At 37.2% G+C, this 19,132-nt stretch overlaps 1 protein-coding gene across 1 annotated transcript in view; it reads left to right on the plus strand.

Moving 5' to 3' along the window:
* KLHL20 (kelch like family member 20) overlaps nt 1–19,132 on the plus strand; it is a 77,551-nt gene that overhangs the window by 26,086 nt on the left and 32,333 nt on the right. The window contains exons 4-6 of the mRNA XM_082669919.1: nt 14,304–14,462; nt 15,210–15,304; nt 17,598–17,713. Of these exons, the coding sequence (XP_082526045.1) occupies nt 14,304–14,462; nt 15,210–15,304; nt 17,598–17,713 (370 nt within the window). The remainder of the gene's footprint in view (nt 1–14,303; nt 14,463–15,209; nt 15,305–17,597; nt 17,714–19,132) is intronic.

A 19,132-nucleotide genomic window follows, 5' to 3' on the forward strand; every position in this document is an offset into this window, starting at 1 on the left:
CCCCGTATCAAAAAAAAAAAAGAAAAAAAAAAGAGTTGTTTTGTTTCCTAGTATGTGGTCTTTCCTAGAGAATGTCCCATGTGTGCTTGAAAACAATGTGTATTCTGGGTTTTTTTTGGATGTAATGTCTTGAAGATATTAATTAAATCTAACTGTTCTATTGTGTCATGTAGGGTCTCCACTGCCTTATTGATTTTCTGTCTGGAAGATCTGTCCATTGATGTCAGTGAGATGTTAAAGTCTCCTACTTTTGTATTCCCATCATTTTCTCCCTTTATGTCTGTTAGTATTTGTTTTATGTATTTAGGTGCTCATATATTGGGGACATATATATTAACGAGTATAACATCCTCTTCTTGTATTGATCCTTTTATCATTATATGATGTTCTTCTTTATCTTTCTTTATGGCCTTTGTTTTAAAGTCTATTTTGTCTGATATGAGTATTGCTACCCCTGCTTTCTTGTCATTTCCATTTGCCTGAAGTATCTTTTTCCATGTGTGTGTCCTTCACCCTAAAGTGAGTCTCTTATAGGCAGCATATTGTAGGCTCTCATGTTATTATCCAATCTGCCACTCCTTGTCTTTTGATTGGAGCATTTAGTCCATGACATTTGGGGTAATTACTGATATATATGTATTTATTGCCCTTTTAAAGCTTATTTTCCAGTTGATTTTATATTTCTTCTCTATTCCTTTCTTTTTCTTTTCCTTTCATGTGTGATGGTTTTCTTTTCTATTATGCTTGGGAGTTCTCTTCTTTTTCCTTTTTTGGAATCTATTGTATGTTTTTGATTTGTGGGTACCCTGGTTTTCAAGTATGCTAACCCATTACTAGATCTACTTGCTTTAGACTGGTAATCACATAATCTCAAACACAGTCTAAAAAAAACTCTACATTTTCTTACTTCCCTCCCCTACATTTTATCATTTTGATGTCCTATTTTACATCTTCATGTTTATCCTTTTGCTGTTTATTGTAATTGTAATTGCTTTCATAAAATATTTTGATTTTTTTAAAATAACCTCTGTACTGGTAAGTGATCTACAATCCTTTTATATATTTGCTTTTCCTATTGTGATTTTTTCTTTCCTATAGATTCTTATTTCTTTTCTATTTGGAGAAGACCTTTCAATATGTCTTTTAGGAAAGGTTTAGTATTGCTGTATCCTTTTTGTTTTTGCTTGTCTGAGAAATTCTTTATCTCTCCTTCTATTCTAAATGATAATCTTTCTGGGTAGATTTTCCTAGGTTGAAGGTTTTTCCCTTTCATGACTTAGAATATATCTTGCCGCTCCCTTCCACCATGCAGCATTTCTGTAGAGAATTCAGCTGATAGCCTTATGGGGATTCCCTTGTAACTGACTTTTTGTTTTTCTATATCTGTAACTTTTGCCATTTTAGTTATAATATGTCTTAGTGTAGGTCTGTTTGGGTTCCTCTTGTTTGGGACCCTCTGTGCTTCCTGTACCTGGATATCTATTTCTTTCTTTAGGTTTGGGAAGCTTTCAGCCATAATTTCTCCAGAGAGATTTTTTTTATCCCCTTTTCTCTTTCTTCTCCTTCTGGGATCCCTGTTATGCCTAGTTGGCATACTTTATATTATCCCATAGGTCTCGTATGTTGTTTTCATTTTTTTTTTTCATTTGTCTTTCTGTCTGCTATTCTTATTCAGTGATTTCCATTATTCTGTCTTCCAGATCATTCATTCTTTCTTCTGTATTATTTAGTTTGCTATTTCTTATTGCTTTTAGCTCAATTTTCATCTCAGTATTTAAGCTAATTTTGACTGGTTCCTCTTCAAAGTTTCTTGTTACAGTGATCTTCATTTCTATCAACAGCCTTTCTTAATTCCTTCTGCATTTTTATTACCTCCTTTTTGAACTCAGAGTCAAGTAGACTGGAGAGATCTGTTTCATTGTTCTTTCGGGCATTTTCTCTTGTTCTTTTAATTGGGAGTAGTTCCTACCTCTTCATTTTACTTATATTTCTCTGACTATGAATTTAGGAGAAACAGTTATCTACTGTGGTCTTGAAAAGCTATTTTTGTACACAGGGAACATCCCTGTGTAGCCTGCATGAATCTAGTATTTTTGATGTGAGGGCTGTTTTTGATATGGATGCCTACCATGTCTTTCCTCAGGGAGTGCTCGTTGTTATGCCCTTGATTGGGGGTGTGACTGGTGTTGTGGTGACCAGAGCCTGCGCTGGATGTCACATCCCTGTTGGCGGCAGGGTCAGCTCCCCAATTGTTGGAGTAGAAGCCCCTAGAATCGGTTCTAAGCTGTGGTGTGAGATAAGCTGGACTGGAGCATTGTCGCTGGGAAAGGAGCTACTGAGTATTCCTGTGCAGGAGCTGTTCACCAAGACATTTACTCTTTGACATTGCCTGTCACCCCTTGTGCACATTCACAAAGTACAGTGTTGTTGGCACTGCCCTCAGCCCCACCTTAGCTGTGGGAACATGGGCAATCAAGTCCCTCAGGCGCTGTGTTCACAAAGCTGCCAGTGCAAATCCGCTGAAATTGCAACACCCAGACCTGCTGTAGTTGCACACCTTGACCCATCTGGGAGTGCTGGGAATCAGCCCATATCCCAGCCCTGCCTCCGCATGTGCACACCCACAAAGTCCACTGCTTCTAATGCCTGACCTGCCCCAGACAAGGGAGCAACAGTAATCCACTTGCATGTCCCACAGGCACTTCGCTCACAAAACTGCCAGCTGCATAAATTCACCAGAGTCATGCCCCTGCCGGCAATTGGATCAGATTTGAGCCCCACCTGTGTGTGGGCAACCCACCAATGCTTGCTGATAGCAGCAGAGTTGTGTCCGTCATGAGCACGCTGAGAGTGAGGATGCTATGATGAGGCCATGCTCCTGCCTTTGTGTGCAAGTTGATAATGGAGCTCCTGTGACAGACCCGGGCTCTGTCCTGCCCACACCCCAAGTTGTGGCCCACACCACACTACATGACCTTCAGGCTGTCTCCACACAGCCAAACCAAGTCCTTTTCTCAGATCTTTCTGTTGAAGCCCAAGTTGCAGCACCCAGCCACTGTACACACCAGCAGGAGTGTGTCTTGGGCTGAGAAGTACACCAGGGTGTCCAGGACTCTCTGTGCTGGTCTTTCTCTAGCCTACCTGCCACAAGCCAGCCGCTGCACTCTCCTCTGAGCCTCTGAAGCTTCCTTTCTGTCCCAGCTGATCTCCCAGTAGGTAAAGGAGGTTCCAGGGTGAGCGAACCTTTCCCCTTTCACAGCTCCCTCCCAGGGTCACAGGTCCCATCTCAATTCCTTTTATTTATTTTCCTTTCCTCCTACCTGGTTACATGTTGATCTTTTCTTGCAGCTTTGGTTGTGCGAGATCGTCTGCTAGTGTTCAGTAGGTATTCTGTAATAACTGTTCCACATGTAATGTATTTTGATTAATTTGTGGGAAGAGATGAGCTGCATGTCCTTCTATTCCACCATTTGATCTCCCCTCCCTTTTTTTCTTGATGAGTCTGGCTAAAGGTTTATCAGTTTTGTTTATCTTTTCAAAGAACCAGATTTTAGTTTCATTGTTCTTTTCTATTTTTTTTTACTCTCTAATTCATTTATTTGTGCTCTGATTTATGATCTCTTTCCTTCTACTAACTTTGGGTTTTGTTTGTTCTTCTTTCTCTAGTTCCTTTAGGTGTGAGGTTAGGTTGTTTATTTGAGATTTTTCTTGTTTCCTGAGGTAAGCTTGTATTGCTGTAAATTTCCCTCTTAGAACTGTTTATGCTGTGTCCCATAGGTTTTGGATCTTTCTGTTTTCATTTCTCTCCAGGTATATTTTAATTTCCTCTATGATTTATTTCTTCAGTGATCCATTGGTTGTTTAGTAGCATATTGTTTAGCCTCCATGTGTTTGTGGTTTTTGCAGTTTTTTTTCTTGTAATTGATTTCTAGTCTCATAGTGTTGTGGTCACAAAAGATGCATGACATGATTTCACTTTTCTTAAATTTACTGAAGCTTGTTTTGTGGCCTAGCATGTGATCTACCCTGGAAAATGTTCCATGTGCACTTGAAAAGAATGTGTTTTTTGCTGCTTTCAGATAGAATGCTCTTTATATATCAGTGAAATACATTTGGTCTAATGTGTTATTTAAGGCCTGTGTTTCTTTGTTGATTTTCTATCTGGATCATCTGCCCATTGTTTTAAGTGGGGTGTTAAAGTCCCCTACTATTATTGTGTTACTGTCGATTTCTCCTTTTATGTCTGTTAATATTCCACGTATATATTGGGTTGTATATATATTTACAATTGTTATATCTTCTTGGATTGATCCTTTGATCATTATATAGTGTCTGTCTTTGTCTCTTGTAACAGTCTTTATTTTAAAGTCTGTTTTGTCTGATATAAGTATTGCTATTCCATCTTTCTTTTATTTCCATTTGCATGGAATATTTTTTTCCATCCCCTCACTTTGATTCTATATGTGTCTCTTGACCTGAAGTGAGTCTCTTGTAGGCAGCACATACACAGGTCTTGTTTTTGTATCCATTCAGCCAGTCTATGTCTTTTGGTTGAGCCTTTAGCACATTTACACTTAAGATTATTATCAGTGTGTATGTTGCAATTGCCATTTTGTTAATTGTTTTGGATTTGTTTTTGTAGGTCTTTTTTTCCCCTTTCTTATTCTTTTGTTCTCTTCTATTGTGGATTCCTTTTTCTTTTTTGTGTGTATATCTATTATAGAATTTTGGTTTGCAGTTACCATGAGGATTTTGTATAGCAGTCTATATATAAACACGGTTGTTTTAACTTGCTGATCTCTTAATTTCATATGTATTCTAAATACCCTGAATTTGTACTATCCTCCCCTCACAGTTACTATTTTTGATGTCATATTTTACATCTAATTGTTTTGTGTATCCCTTAACTGCTTATTGTGGATACAGATGATTTTACTGCTTTGGTCTTTTTTTTTAAATAAATTTATTTATTTATTTTTGGCTGCATTGGGTCTTTGTTGCTGCGTGCAGGCTTTCTCTAGTTGCAGCCAGCAGGGACTACTCTTTGTTGAGGTGTGCAGGCTTCTCATTGTGATGGCTTCTCTTGTTGGAGTGCACGGGCTCTAGGGTGCGTGGGCTTCAATAGTTGTGGCACATCAGTTCATGGGCTCTAGAGTGCAGGCTCAGTAGTTGTGGTACACAGGCTTAGTTGATCCATGGCACATGGGATCTTCCCAGAGCAGGGGTTGAACCTGTGTCCGCTGCGTTGGCAGGTGGATTCTTAACCATTGATTGAGCCATCAGGGAAGTCCCTGCTTTTGTCTTTTAACCTCCCTACTTGCTTTGTGTGTGGATGATTTCCTACCTTTACTGTATGTTTGCCTTTACCGGTGAGCTTTTTCATTTCATAATTTTCTTGTTTCTATTTGTGGCTTTTTCTTTTTCACCTAATGAAGTTCCTTTAACAACTTATTGACTGGAGACCTATTAATGCATCTTTTATTACCTGAACGTTATTGACCAGAGGCGTATCAATATGTTTTTAGAGAGTGATATAATTAACATCACCATGCGAAGTTGTTAGAGCTTAAAATTGATCAAGGGTTCATTTTACAACTTATGATTGTTTTTATTCACATTTTCCTTTGTTAGGTTTTTGTTCCAACCTTGTGTATGTTATAAACGCAAGTTCATTACCATAAAAAATGTTTAAATGACTCATCACAAAATTTGAATGAAGAATTTTTCAGTGAATTTTATGCAGATACTTTCTCCGACTGTCCAAATGACATATATGCTAGTGTGTTAGAAGATGATAGTTCCTCAGAATATAGTTCTGATTCAGACGATGTGAATATTAGACCAACAAAAAGACAAAAAAAACCTTAGTGATTGATTCTGATACAGAAAGTGAAAATGAAACTCATGGTTCTGGAAAATGCTCCTTTGCTTCTACAGAAGAGTGTATTGAAGACAACATTTCATGAAAATTAGAAGACTTTACAGGTGTGTCAGGTGTAACTGTTGAATGTAATATCCCGCAAAGTGTTAGTGAAATAACAGAACTAATTTTTGGTAACGACTTTTTCGAGTTGGTCACTTCTCAAACTTGTATCACCAACAGAATGAAAAATCATATAAAAAGTATGAGAAGGCTTTAAAATGGACTGATGTAATCAATAGTGACATGAAGAAGATTCTTGGATTAATAATTTTGATGGGACAAATAAGAAAGTCACACTGGAAAGAATATTGATCGACTGATCCCTTACGTGAAGTACATATCTTTCCAAAGATTATCATGAGAAGAAGGTTCGAACAAATGATGACATTTCTTCACTTTAATGATAAATCAGAAACTCCACTTCCTGCAGACAGAATTTCAAAAGTTAAACCTCTCTTGGATTATTTTCTACCAAAATTTCAGTCGATCTTTATACCCAAACAAGAGCTGTCACTTGATGAGGCAATGATAAAGTGGAGAGGACGACTCAGATTCAAAACGTATAATTCCAGAAAACTTACAAAATATGGAGTTTTGCTCAGGATGGTTAGCTAAAGTGAAACTGGGTATACATGCAAACTTGAAATTTAAACAGGTGAAGGAAAGAAACTGCAAGAAACAAAATTATCAGTCATACAACTTTATCTTGGTTCATGGCACCATATTTACCAAAACAATTATTACAACAGTGTGTCTACATCTGAAATATTGTTGAAAAATAAAACCAGAGTTTGTGGGACTATAAGAGAGAATCATGGTCTACCAAACCAATTAAAGGAGAAATTTTAAAAAGTCTACAGAGGGGAGAAATGACATTCTTATGGAAGGGAGAAGTGATTCTTCTTACATGGAAAGACAAGAGGCTAGTCCACATGGTGACAGCTATTCATGAAGACTCCACAGCATCTACAGGAAAGGAAGACAGGAGGACTGGCCATCAGATAACTAAGCCCACTTGTATACTAGAGTATAATAAATATATGAAAGGAGTTGATTGATCTGATCTATATCTGGCAAACTTCAGTATCCTCTGGAAAACTAGAAAACGGTATAAGAAAGTGGGTTTCTATTTGAGTAATTACAGTTTATTCAATGCGTTTAAAGTTTATTGTAGCCTTAATGCACAGAATAAAATGACTTACAAGCAATTTTTGTCAGCAGTAGCTAGAGAATGGGTAACTGAGCATTCTGATGAATGTAGTGGTAGTCCCACACCTGGTCCTTCTTGTGGCATTTCTAAAAGAGCCGCCTGCAAAGATCCACCTTGTCGACTATCAGGTAAAATAAAAGAACATATTCTAGAGATAATAATACCAACAGGACTAAAAAATAAATAAAAATGCCACCAGAAAGTATAAGTCTGCTCTTCCAGGGGAAAGCACAGTGAAACACAGTATATTTGTAATAGATGTTCTTTTCCCCTGCACAGAGGATCCTGCTATATTGCCCATCACACTCTAATGAAATATTAGAATGCTTTAGTAAGATATGTACAAAGTTTCAAATAAGTACATTAAGTGCAAAAAAAGTTGATATTTACTCAAATGCAGGTGTTTCAATATTCACTTATATAGCAAATCACTGGCCACAGGTGTTAGTTTCTGCAAAAATCCCCCGGTCAATAATGTGTCAACATTTGTTACAAAGCTAATTTGGTGGTGCTGAACTGTTAGATTTTGCTTGTCTTTAAAGCTTTTGATTTCTCCATCAAATCTGAATGAAAGCCTTGCTGGTGGAGTATTCTTGGTTGTAGGTTTTTCCTTTTCATCACTTTAAATATATTGTGCCACTCCCTTCTGGCCAGCAGAGTTTCTGCCGAAAAATCAGCTGATAGCCTTATGGGAGTTCCCTTGTATGTTATTTGTTGCTTTTCCCTTGTTGCTTTTAATATTCTCTCTTTATCTTTAATTTTCGTCACTTTGATTACAGTGTATCTTGGTGTGTTCCTCTTTGGGTTTATCCTGTGTGGGACTCTCTGAGCTTACTGAATTTGGGTGATGGTTTCCTTTCCCAGGTTAGGGAAGTTTTCAGCTAGCATGTCTTCAAATATATTCTCAGGCCCTTTCTTTCTCTCTCCTTCTTCAGGGACCTCTATAATGCAAATATTATTGCACTTGATGTTGTTCCAGAGATCTCTTAAATTGTCCTCATTTCTTTTCATTCTTTGTTCTTTTTTCTGTTCAACAGCAGTGATTTCCACTACTCTATCTTCCAGCTCACTGATCCATTCCTTTGTATCATTTAGTCTGCTACTGATTCCTTTTAGAGTGTTTTTCATTTCATTTATTGTATTCTTCATCTCTGTTTTGTTCTTCTTTATATTTTTCTTTATATTTTCAGTCTTAACCACTGGAGCACCAGGGAAGTCTCATAATAAGTAAAGTTGTCTTTTGTTTTTTTTAAAAAAACTTCTGACTTCTCATTCTGTGCATCCATTCTTCTCCTGTGTTCTTTGATCTTTATGATCATTACTCTGAACTCTTTCTCAGGTAGATTGCTTTTCCCCACTTCACTTAGTTCTTCTGGGGTTTTATCTTGTTCTTCCATCTGCAATATATTCTTCTGCCACCTCATTTTGTCTAAGTTGGTATTTTATTTTTATGTATGTGGTGTGTTAGTTACATTTCTCAACCTTGAAGAAGTGCCCTACTCTAGGAGACGTCCTTTGCATCCCAGCAGTACACTCCCCTCTTGTCACCCAAGCTGTATGCTCTAGGGGTTCCCTGTAAGAGGGCTGTGTGGGTCCTTCTGTTTTGGAGGGCTGACTATGTGTGTGGACTGTTAGGCTTGGTTGGCCCCTAGTCCAGTTGGTTGCCAAGCTCTGCCTTGTGTTGATGCTGCTGGCTGCTGTTTAGTAGGGCATGGTCACAAGGCAGATGATTGCAGAACCTAGGGGGCCCCAGGGTTATGGTTCACTGGTGGGTGGAGTCAGGGTCCCAAAGACCCTGGGGCCATTGCCCACCCAGTGGTGGGTAAAGCCAGATTCTGGGGCTAGTGCCAGACTACCAGAAGACAGAGCTGGCTCCTGGAGTCTGCTGCAGGGCCCAGGGATCCCCGAGCTCATTTCAGATTATTGGGGAATATGGGGGCATTTCCTGACACAGTTGGGTATGGGGTCCACAGTGTCCCAAACCTTGCATTGGCCTGCTAGTGGGCAGGGCCAGGTCACAGCTGATTCCAGGGTATGGTCTGGCCTGCTGTTGGTGTACTTGATCTACAGGCTACAGGATCATAGTTTTCTTGCTTCTGGTGTCTGCCTCCTGATGGGTGAGGCTGGTCTGGAGGCTAGTGCAGCCTTGTTGGTGGGAAGGGCTGGTGCCTGCCCAGTGGTGGGTGGAGCTGGGCCTTGGCCCTCTGGTGGGCAGAGCTGTGTCTAGGGGCGTGTTTAGAGAGAGCCATGGGCTCAGGAAGTCTTTAGGCAGCTGATGGATAGGGCTGTGTCCCTGCCCACTTAGTTGTTTGGCCCAAGGCATCCCAGCACTGGCACCTACAGGCTATTGGGTGGGGCCAGGTCTTGTTGCTAATGAGCCAAGATAGCAACTGCCAGTAGCATTGTTCACACATTTGAATGTTCCCCAGTAGGTCTGCCACCAGTGTCTATGTCCCCAGGGTGAGCCACTGTCACCCCCTCACCTCTCTAGGAGACTCTCCAAGACCAGCAGGTAGGTCTGGCAGAGGCTCCTATCAAATGACTGCTTTTTCCCTGGGTCCCCAGTGCACGTGAGATTTTTGTGTGCACACTTTAAGAATGAAGTCTCTATTTCCCCCAGTCCTGTGGAGCTCCTGCAATTAAGCCCCGCTGGCCTTCAAAACCAAATGCTCTGGGGGTTCTTCTTCCCAGTGCCTTATTCCTGGCCTAGGGAGTCTGACATGGAGCTCAGAACTCTCACTCCTTTGGGAGAACCTCTGCAATATGATTATTCTCCAGTTTGTTGGTTGCCCTCTTAGAGCTATGGGATTTTTTTTTCTTTTTTTTTTTCTGCACTGCACGCCTTGTGGGATCTTAGTTCCCCAACAAGGGATTGGACCCGGGCCCTCGGCAGTGAAAGTGCAGAGTCCTAACCACTGGACCACCAGGGAATTCCCTGGGCTATGGGATTTGATTATATCACGAGTCTGCCCCTCCTGTCAGTCTTGTTGTGGTTCCTTCTTTATATCTTTAGTTGTAGAAGATCTTTTCTAGTAGGTTCCAGTCTTTTTCATCAATGGTTCTTCTGCAGATAGTTGTGATTTTGGTGTGCTCATGAGAGGAGGTGAGCTTGGGGTCTTTCTGCTTTGCCATCTTGGCTACTCTCCCCTCTTAGCTCTTTTATATTTTTATTTTTTGTCCACATATGTTAGTCTCTTATTATTAATGTGTTTCTATCTATTACCCCTTGCATTATCTGTAGTTATATTTGTTGTCACTATGTTGCTTGATGAATATATAATCCTTTTGTATCTTACTTATAAATTGTAACTTTTAGCTTTGTAAAGTGTCCTCCTTTGTCAGATTCAATTATTTTGTTCTCTGAATTCTATTTTGTCTGATATCTGGCTTTCTGTTCCTGTTTTCTTATTGTTTTCAGTTGCTTGATGTATCTTTGCCCATCCCTTTACTTTTCGTCTTTTTGCATCATGATGTTTTAGGTATTTTTCTTGAATTGGGTTTTGCTTTATGAGCCAGTTTGAAAATCTTTTTCTTTTAAATAGGCAGTTAAAACCTACTTGTATCTATTGCTATGACTGATATGTTTGTTCTCAACTCTGTTATATTATATTTTTGTAAATAGTATCTGATTTAGTTGTTTTTACTCTATTTCTCTGTATAGTGTCTTCTTTGCTTTTCATTTTAATATCTTTTAGTATATAGGAAGGTTTGTATTTTTGTTCCAGTGGTTACTTTTGTAAACTAGAAAAAAAGAAGAGCAAATTAAACCCAAAGTAGAAGGAACAAAGTATAAAGGATGAAGCAAAAATCAATGGTACTTTGAAAAAAATTGATGAACCTCTAGCTGTACTGATAAAGAAAAAACGGAGAGAAGATACAAATTACCAGTATCAGAAATAAAAGAGAGGACATCACTTCAAATCCCTCAGACATTAAAAAGGACAATAAGGGAATATCATGAGCAATGTTTTGCCAATAAATTCAACAACATGAAATTGACAAATTGTTTGAAAAACACAAATTACAAAAACTTAAGAAACAGAAAACCAGAATAACCCTATATCTGTGAAAGAAATTTTAAACCAATGATTTAAAAACCTTCCCACGAAAAAAGACACCAGTCCCAGAAGGTGAATTCTGTCAAACATTTAAGAAAGAAATAATACTAATCCTATACCAAATCTTTCAGAAAAAAAGTGGTGGAGGTTGCCAAACAAGGTCAAAATCACCCTGATGTCAGAAACACAGACACTAAAATAAAACTACAGATCAATATCTCTCATGAATTTACATGAGAAAGTCCTTAATACAATATTATTAAATTGATTCCAACAAAATATAAAAAGAGGAATATACCATAACTAAATAGAGTTTATACTTCATTAAAATTGAGTCAGTATTTTATAGTCACACTTAATTTCTCATTCAGAGTAACTCCTTCACACAACTTCTTTAACAGATTTGACTCTTAACTTCATTCCACTATTTTTAAATATCAAATCCATTCTCCAAAAAATAAAGATTTGCCATCATTTAGGATTTCCAAAATAATTTGCCAAAGTCATTGGACCCCAGATTAAGAAATCCCTGCAGTTCTAACCCTGCCTCCAAAGTCAACTGATATATTGAAATCCCAGTGAGGAAACCTTACCCTTGATCATGGACTAGAATGGTTCTGTGTAGATGCAAAGAAAGTTACCATTTGGGGCTGAAAACTTGTGATTCATTTAAGTTATTTTCGAACTTAAATCTATATTTAATTTCCTTCTATTTTATTAGGCATAACTTAATTCATACAGTGTTACGCTTGCTCATAAACATAAATTAAAATTTTTTCTTTCAACTCAACATCACTGAATTCACCATTCATTTCTGTTACAACTCTAGAATACTTTCCTTATTCATTCTTATTGTTTTCAGCTTTATTCATTCTTCAGATTGTATCTACATTTATCTGAAGAAACTAAAAGTAAGCGCATTACCATTAATAGTGTGGGACTTAAAATTAGATCTCCTGCAAACTCTTATTTTAAAAGCAGGTATTTTAAAGCATTATTTTCTTAACCTGGTTGTTTGGTTCAAGGATAGACTTCAGTGCTAGATTTGCCCTAATGGTAGATCATTAATATCTTTTTCTTGTTGATGGAAAAAAGAAAAGTGACATTTTAATCAGACTTTGTTCATCAAAAATATTATTTTTACTCTTTGCTGTTAGTGCCAAAAAACATTTTCTCAGACAGATGTTTGTGTCTTCTTGCCATCTTGGTGTTCCTTGATATTTATATATTTGTTTTATAATCACTAAATCGGGGAAAAAATTTATACTCTGACAAGATCCTAAAAGAATGTTAACGTACTTCACAAAGATATACGATACCACTTGTCTTAAGTAAAGAAATCAGAGTAAAAAGAAAATAAGAGGAAAGAAAGATACAACTATGGCTAAAATTTTGTATGCCGTGAAGGCCAGCATACTTCATTTGGAGCTAGGCCCCAAATCTGGCTCTTGACTTTATAGCCCCCAACATAAGGCTGTCACATAAAATACAGGATGGCCAGTTGAATTTGTTTCAGATGAACAACAAATAGTTTTTAGTATAAATATGCTCTGTACTCTTATTTGCTAAATCCAACAACCCTGCCACAGAGAGTACAATGCAGGCATTCTAACTAAGTGACCTGGCTAAGCAACCTCACCTATAATTTAAAGGTTTCCTATTTCATTCCTGAACCCCAGAAAGTCTCTCACTCAGATGATACGAAGACTTGTGCCATAAAACTCAAAGTACTCATTAGTGTTTTCTACTATAAGTACAGATGACTTTATAGCCCTTAACTTTTATTTTGAGATTTGCATTTTTTCTAATGTACTTGGGGGAAAATTCTTAATCACATATTCAAATTGTTATGGCTTATCTTGTTTCCTGCTAAATATTCTGACTTTTTTTGATAAGCATGAAAATAACCCTGTCCCGAGAGAATACATCATCTGCATCAGAGGTTGCATGGTGGGAATTTGAGCTCTTAAACCATATCCTTCCTACACTAACAGACATCACATGTAGCATACTCTTCTGAAGGGGAGAACAAACCACATGGAGTATAGCAGTGACCATTTCCCTTCTCTGCATTGCACCTTGTCCCTTTTACTCTACATACCGATGACAAGCTTTACAAGATTTTGGGATTTGTGGCTGGACTGCACAGCAATGTTGCCATTTCATCTGCATTCTGACAATGCCCTAAAGCCTTGGGTACAGATAAATAATTGGTGTGTTTGTAGTTTCATATATATATATATATATATGAGAATATGAACATATCAGAGTGGTTTGGTCCTCAGAGGGGTTTTCCTGGGTCTAATGCTCTCATCGTTATGTTCATTCTTGCTTGTAGAAATGCTGACATGCTCATTCTTTTTTCAAACTGGCCCCTTGGGTGTTTCTGTCCCAGACATTGCCCTTTCAGCAACTAACCTTCCTCTGAAAGCTTTTCCTGATTTTTTTTATATGCCTCTTATATTTCTGGGAGTTCTAATTTGGTAGTTAGTTTAGTTTATTTTGAATATAAATTTTTATCTTCATACTTCATTTTGGAAAAAAAGTATCATTTTTCTTAAATTGCTTAAATCACAAATTATTATTTTTCCTAAGTTTTAATTGTGCCCTCTGTATTCTATGTTCCCTTTTTAAAATTTAATAAACTTTATATTTTTAGAGCAGTTTTAGGTTCCCAGCAAAACTGAGCAGAAAGTACAGTTCCCATGTACCCTGTGTCCACACACACATAACCTCTCCCAATATCAACATCTTGCACCAGAGAAGTACATTTGTTACAACTAATGAACCTACCTTGACATATTATTATCACCCAAAGTCCATAATTTACATTAGGGTTCACTCTTGGTGTACATTCTATGAGTTTTGACGCATGTATAATGATATGTATCCACCATTGTAGTATCATACAGGATAGTTTCATTGTCCTAAAAATCCTCTGTGCTCCACCTATCTCTGTTTTCTTTTTAAACTTTTCTTGTTCTCTGGTACTATTTTGAACTTCAGCTCCACTGTGGAATAGAGTTTTGCCCTACAACCCTGAAGAAAAATATTAAAACTATCAGATCTGATCACAGAGTTCTTTTTTTTTTTCTTACTGAACTTCAAACAGGTGATGGAAAGTGAAGAGTTCATGTTGCTTCCAGCCAATCAACTCATTGATATAATATCTAGTGATGAACTAAATGTTCGCAGTGAAGAACAGGTGTTCAATGCAGTGATGGCCTGGGTTAAATACAGTATTCAAGAAAGACGTCCTCAGTTACCCCAGGTATGATGGAAATGCTTCTTTAAGTAACTGTTTTGTACTGGATGAAATAATATGTATTTGACTTGCAGAAAAGAAACAATCTTCACTAGCCTTCATATTAGACTGTAAAAAAGACCATCTCTTTCCAAATAATCAAGGAGATAAGTGTTAAGAAGCATTTTAAGCGTTTATCATTATGAACTTTTTGCTCCTTCTTCTGTTTTGCATCAACTCTAGGTTTGGGCCATAGCACAAATCAGAACTTAAATGATACAAAATGAACAAAAGAGAGCAAGGATAGCAATTATCATGCTTCCCTTCCCTATGGCTTGGAAATCCCACCACAGTTTGAAGAGTAAAGAATTAAATGGGTCATAAGTGGTCACTAAATGAAATATTGAATGTTCTTGTTATTATGATGATAGTCCTTAGCAATTTAATGGAATATTCTTCTAGATTGTTAATTACAGCCATGTGAGCTAATTATAGAAGAGCTTATAACAACATACTTCTGAAAGCATAAAGTAGCATTCTAAAGTGATATTAGCGTGCTTTCAATTTTCTGATTGTTCTAATTACTGAATTGGTTAGAATAAATTTAGTATTTATGCCTTCCCTCCATCTTCATTGTTTATTAGTTAGATCAATTAATTAATCCAATTAGATCTCAAAATAGTTGGAAACACAGTAGGGAGCACGGGTTATGTATTCTCTTAAATATCTTGCAGATGGGAGTTTGTGCCTTTAATAGTGTTTATTATCTCATAGGTGCTGCAGCATGTTCGTTTGCCTTTGCTTAGTCCCAAGTTTCTGGTGGGTACTGTAGGCTCTGATCCCCTCATCAAAAGTGATGAAGAATGCAGGTATGAATGACCCTGGATGGGAAAAATCAACAACGAAACATTCCTGTCCTCTCCTAATTTCCCTATTTATATTGCTTCCTAAATATTGTGTTTTTTAGTGCTGAAATCAAGGCAGTAGTTAAGTGGTTTTTCTTCTGGGCTAGGGTCAAAAGGAGATGGAAAAAGAGATGACTGAACTTACAGTATTCCATTCCATTAGTTTTTTTATGTGTGGTATTTATTGGTGTAGAAGTGGCAATAAAGAGGTAGATTTCTAAGATTTAATGCAAGCTTGAGTTTGAAGAGGCAGTTCTCTGCTAATACATCTTTTCTTGAGATAAATAATGCTCTTGACTCCATCAAAAAAGTGTATGAGGAGCACTTTTTCATTCCATCACGTATGCCTAGTTAGGGAATAGGATCAGCCTTGCTTTCTGAGATCGTGGACAGAGTTAAAGGTCTACGACACCCCTAAAGTAGCTATGGAAAGATTTCCACTAGAGCTTGATGAAGCAGTTTCATAATGTTATTTTGACTGAAAGAAACTCTAAATGCTTTTACATGACAAACAAACAGAACACCTACTTTATTGGGCTATCTCTGTACTATATACAGAATTTAATAAACTACTTTTCCACTTGACAGATTTTAAGGTTCAGTTTCAAATCTTAAACCATATGGTGTTTTTAACAGTTGTTTCCCAGCATGTTCCATATATAAAAATGAAAGAGTGAGTCAGAACTCTCTTTAAACTATACCAACCTTTGGATCTTCCTTTGTGACTAAAGAAACTTGTTCTAGAATCAGGAATCTCTAGAACAAAGATAGGACATATAGATTCATTTGCATTTCTTCTATAATCTGAAGTGTGTTCCTTTAACCGGAGATGTTAGAGGGGGTTTTAGGTGTTTACCTTTTAAACTTAAAGACAAGAGGCAATTAATTCCCCCGAAATATTTATAACAGCAGAAGGAAAACCACATGAACTATGGCTGCTGAAATCTGAAGAAACAATACAAAGGTGCCCCTCTCCCATAAAATAGAAATTGGATTGTACTGATTCCAATGCAGAAATTAAAGATACTTCTAAAGTCACTTTTAAAAGAAGCCTGTTCCTGATATCCTGACCTTATTATTTACTAGCTGTGTGACCTTATTCAAGTTACTTAAACCTCTTTCTGGTACAGTTCCTTTACCTATAAAATAGGGATAATAACAGTACCTATTCCACAGGGCTGTGGTGGAGATTAAATGAGTTAATATGTATTAAGCCCTTATTATTGTTACTATTAATTTTGTGTTAGCCACTAAGTATTAGCTCTATAGTACTCTTTCTAGGAACCCTTGAACAACTTAATTAAAAACCAGTAATTAGGAGATCACAGTCTTTGTTTTTAGCTGAGGAAGCTAGAAAAAGTTCTTGGCCATCAGCTTGGGATTTTGGGGGAGTTTTGTTTGTTTTTGTTTTTAGCATAAATAAACTCAGATGAGGCCTTAGCAAAGCCATATACTGGAAGTACATTACTGGGTCATGCCTGGGACTGGTCCAGCAGGAATAAATTACTCGATGTAATATAAAGTAAATAAAGAAATGAAAATATAGTGTAATTTAGGAAACACTTTCAGAGTTGAGAAAGAACAGTGACAGATTGAATTTGCACTAGTCACACATTGAATCACTCAAAGGACTCAAGTGAAATAAGTACATAAATAGTTTGAGTTAGGATATTATATTTAACAAGTGTAATTACTAGGTTCTTATAAAGTACCTCAATAGAAAAAAAAAAAACTGTGTTCATCCTCAGTAGACTTGTTGAGAATAAACTATTCATACAGTACCAGATAGAAAATTAATATTAAATGACAATAGTGTTTCTTTTTAGCAATCCAATTTTTGACCTAGTTTTGTTACTTTAATCTAGCAAATATCTAGTGTCATGGCTGATGTGCTACTTTGCCAGTATCCTGCAAAATCTAGTAAAATTCATTAGAAAGCAGTAACTATGCAGGCTGATAATTAACTTGTAATTTTTAGTTTCCCATAAGTTACTGTTAGCATCAAGCATGTTGAGTTTTAGGCTAAATTTGTGGTAAGATATGAAGTCATGATGGAAATACCAATCAATTCACAGCTCACAGTGTGACTGGCATCATTGCTCTCATGTTTGTTACCTTTTTAATGTTGGCTGGCATTCATGATTTGGTTTGATTTATGCTTGCTCCCCTTTGCCATCTTACATATTCCTTAACCATATTGGGATTTGACTAACAATATTATTTAGACATTTGGAATAACGGCAGAATTTTTCCACAGAGACTTGGTAGATGAGGCTAAAAACTATCTTCTATTGCCTCAAGAACGACCACTAATGCAAGGACCAAGGACAAGACCACGGAAACCTATTCGATGTGGAGAAGTACTCTTTGCAGGTTTGGATCTTAATACACTGTGACTAAACCGAATATTTTCCCACTTGAGAGACTGTCATTTGAGTATCCTTTGGTCGGTTGTGATATCTGTAAGAAATGCATAATAATTTATGATGTGGACTTCCCTGGTGGTCCAGTGGTCAAGACTCTGTGCTTCCACTGCCTGGGGCACAGGTTCAGTCCCTCGTTGGGGAATTAAGAACCAGCATGCTGTGCAGCACATAGCCAAAAAAATAAAATATATTTTTTTAATTGTAAAAAAAAAATGTTCACACCTTTTAAAAACAAACAAAAAATAACTTATGATGTATCTTGACTCTTAACTCATGATCCAACACTGGTGCTCTCCAAAAGAGTGCTGCATTTTTATATAAATCTAAAAATGTCATGCAGTGGATGTTTTGTTATAATAAATCATATGCATGAATTTTATATTCCAGTGTGCCAGTCACCTCATAATTACATGGAACTGTCAAGAAACATTACCTTACTTTAAACAGTTACACTGTTTCCTAGCTCTCCTGAGCTAGACTGAGCCCAAGATATCCTGCTGTATCATTCTGCTCCCACTGTCTGCCCCTAAATATCTGAGAACTTTCAATCTTAGATATTTCACTTCTGTGCACATAAATTCAGCTCTCTTAGTCACTTGAATAACAACTTTCTCACTGTTTGGTAAAACTTCTCACTAGTTCTGTCTTAGTCCGTTCAGACTGCTATAACAGAAAACCATATACTGGGTGGCTTATAAACAACAGAAATTTATTTCTTATAGTTCTGGAGGCTGGCGAGTACAAGATCAAGGTGCCGGCAGATTTTGGTGTCTGGTGAGGGCCCACTTTGTCCTTCTTCATAGACTCCGTCTTTTCATCTTTTGCTATGTCCTCATGTGGAGGAAGGGGCATGGGATCTCTCTGAAGTCTCTTTTATAAGAGTACTAATTCCATTCATGAGGGCAGAGCACCTCCCAAGGCCTCACCTCCTGATACCATTACATTGAGGAATAGATTTCAATATATGAATTTCAGAGGGACACATTCAGTCTATAGCAAGTTCTTTCTCTTCAAAATTTTTTTCAAATCCTGATTCATGGAACTAGCTGGAACCTATTGTATTCTTTGTATTTATGCTCCCACATTTCAGTAATTCCATGGCTATTAAGTGTAGGCTTCCTCGGATTCTGTTTGATATGTTAAGTGTTCTATTCCTTTTCATCAGGGAATTCTATGTAATCACTGGGGCATAGTATCCTTTCCCTTCAGCCTAACCACTTGCCTATCTTTTTCCCTTCAATTTTATTTTCTCTTGGCATGTGGGAATGTATTTTCCCTTACATTTTTAGAAGAAAAATTTGATAATTTATGTTTGAGATCTCCTTTTTAAATTTTTTCATCTACATTTCTTCACATAGAGGACTGT

Source organism: Grampus griseus (assembly GCF_964374135.1).
Source record: "Grampus griseus genome assembly, chromosome: 1".
Classification (NCBI taxonomy): Eukaryota; Metazoa; Chordata; class Mammalia; order Artiodactyla; family Delphinidae; genus Grampus; species Grampus griseus.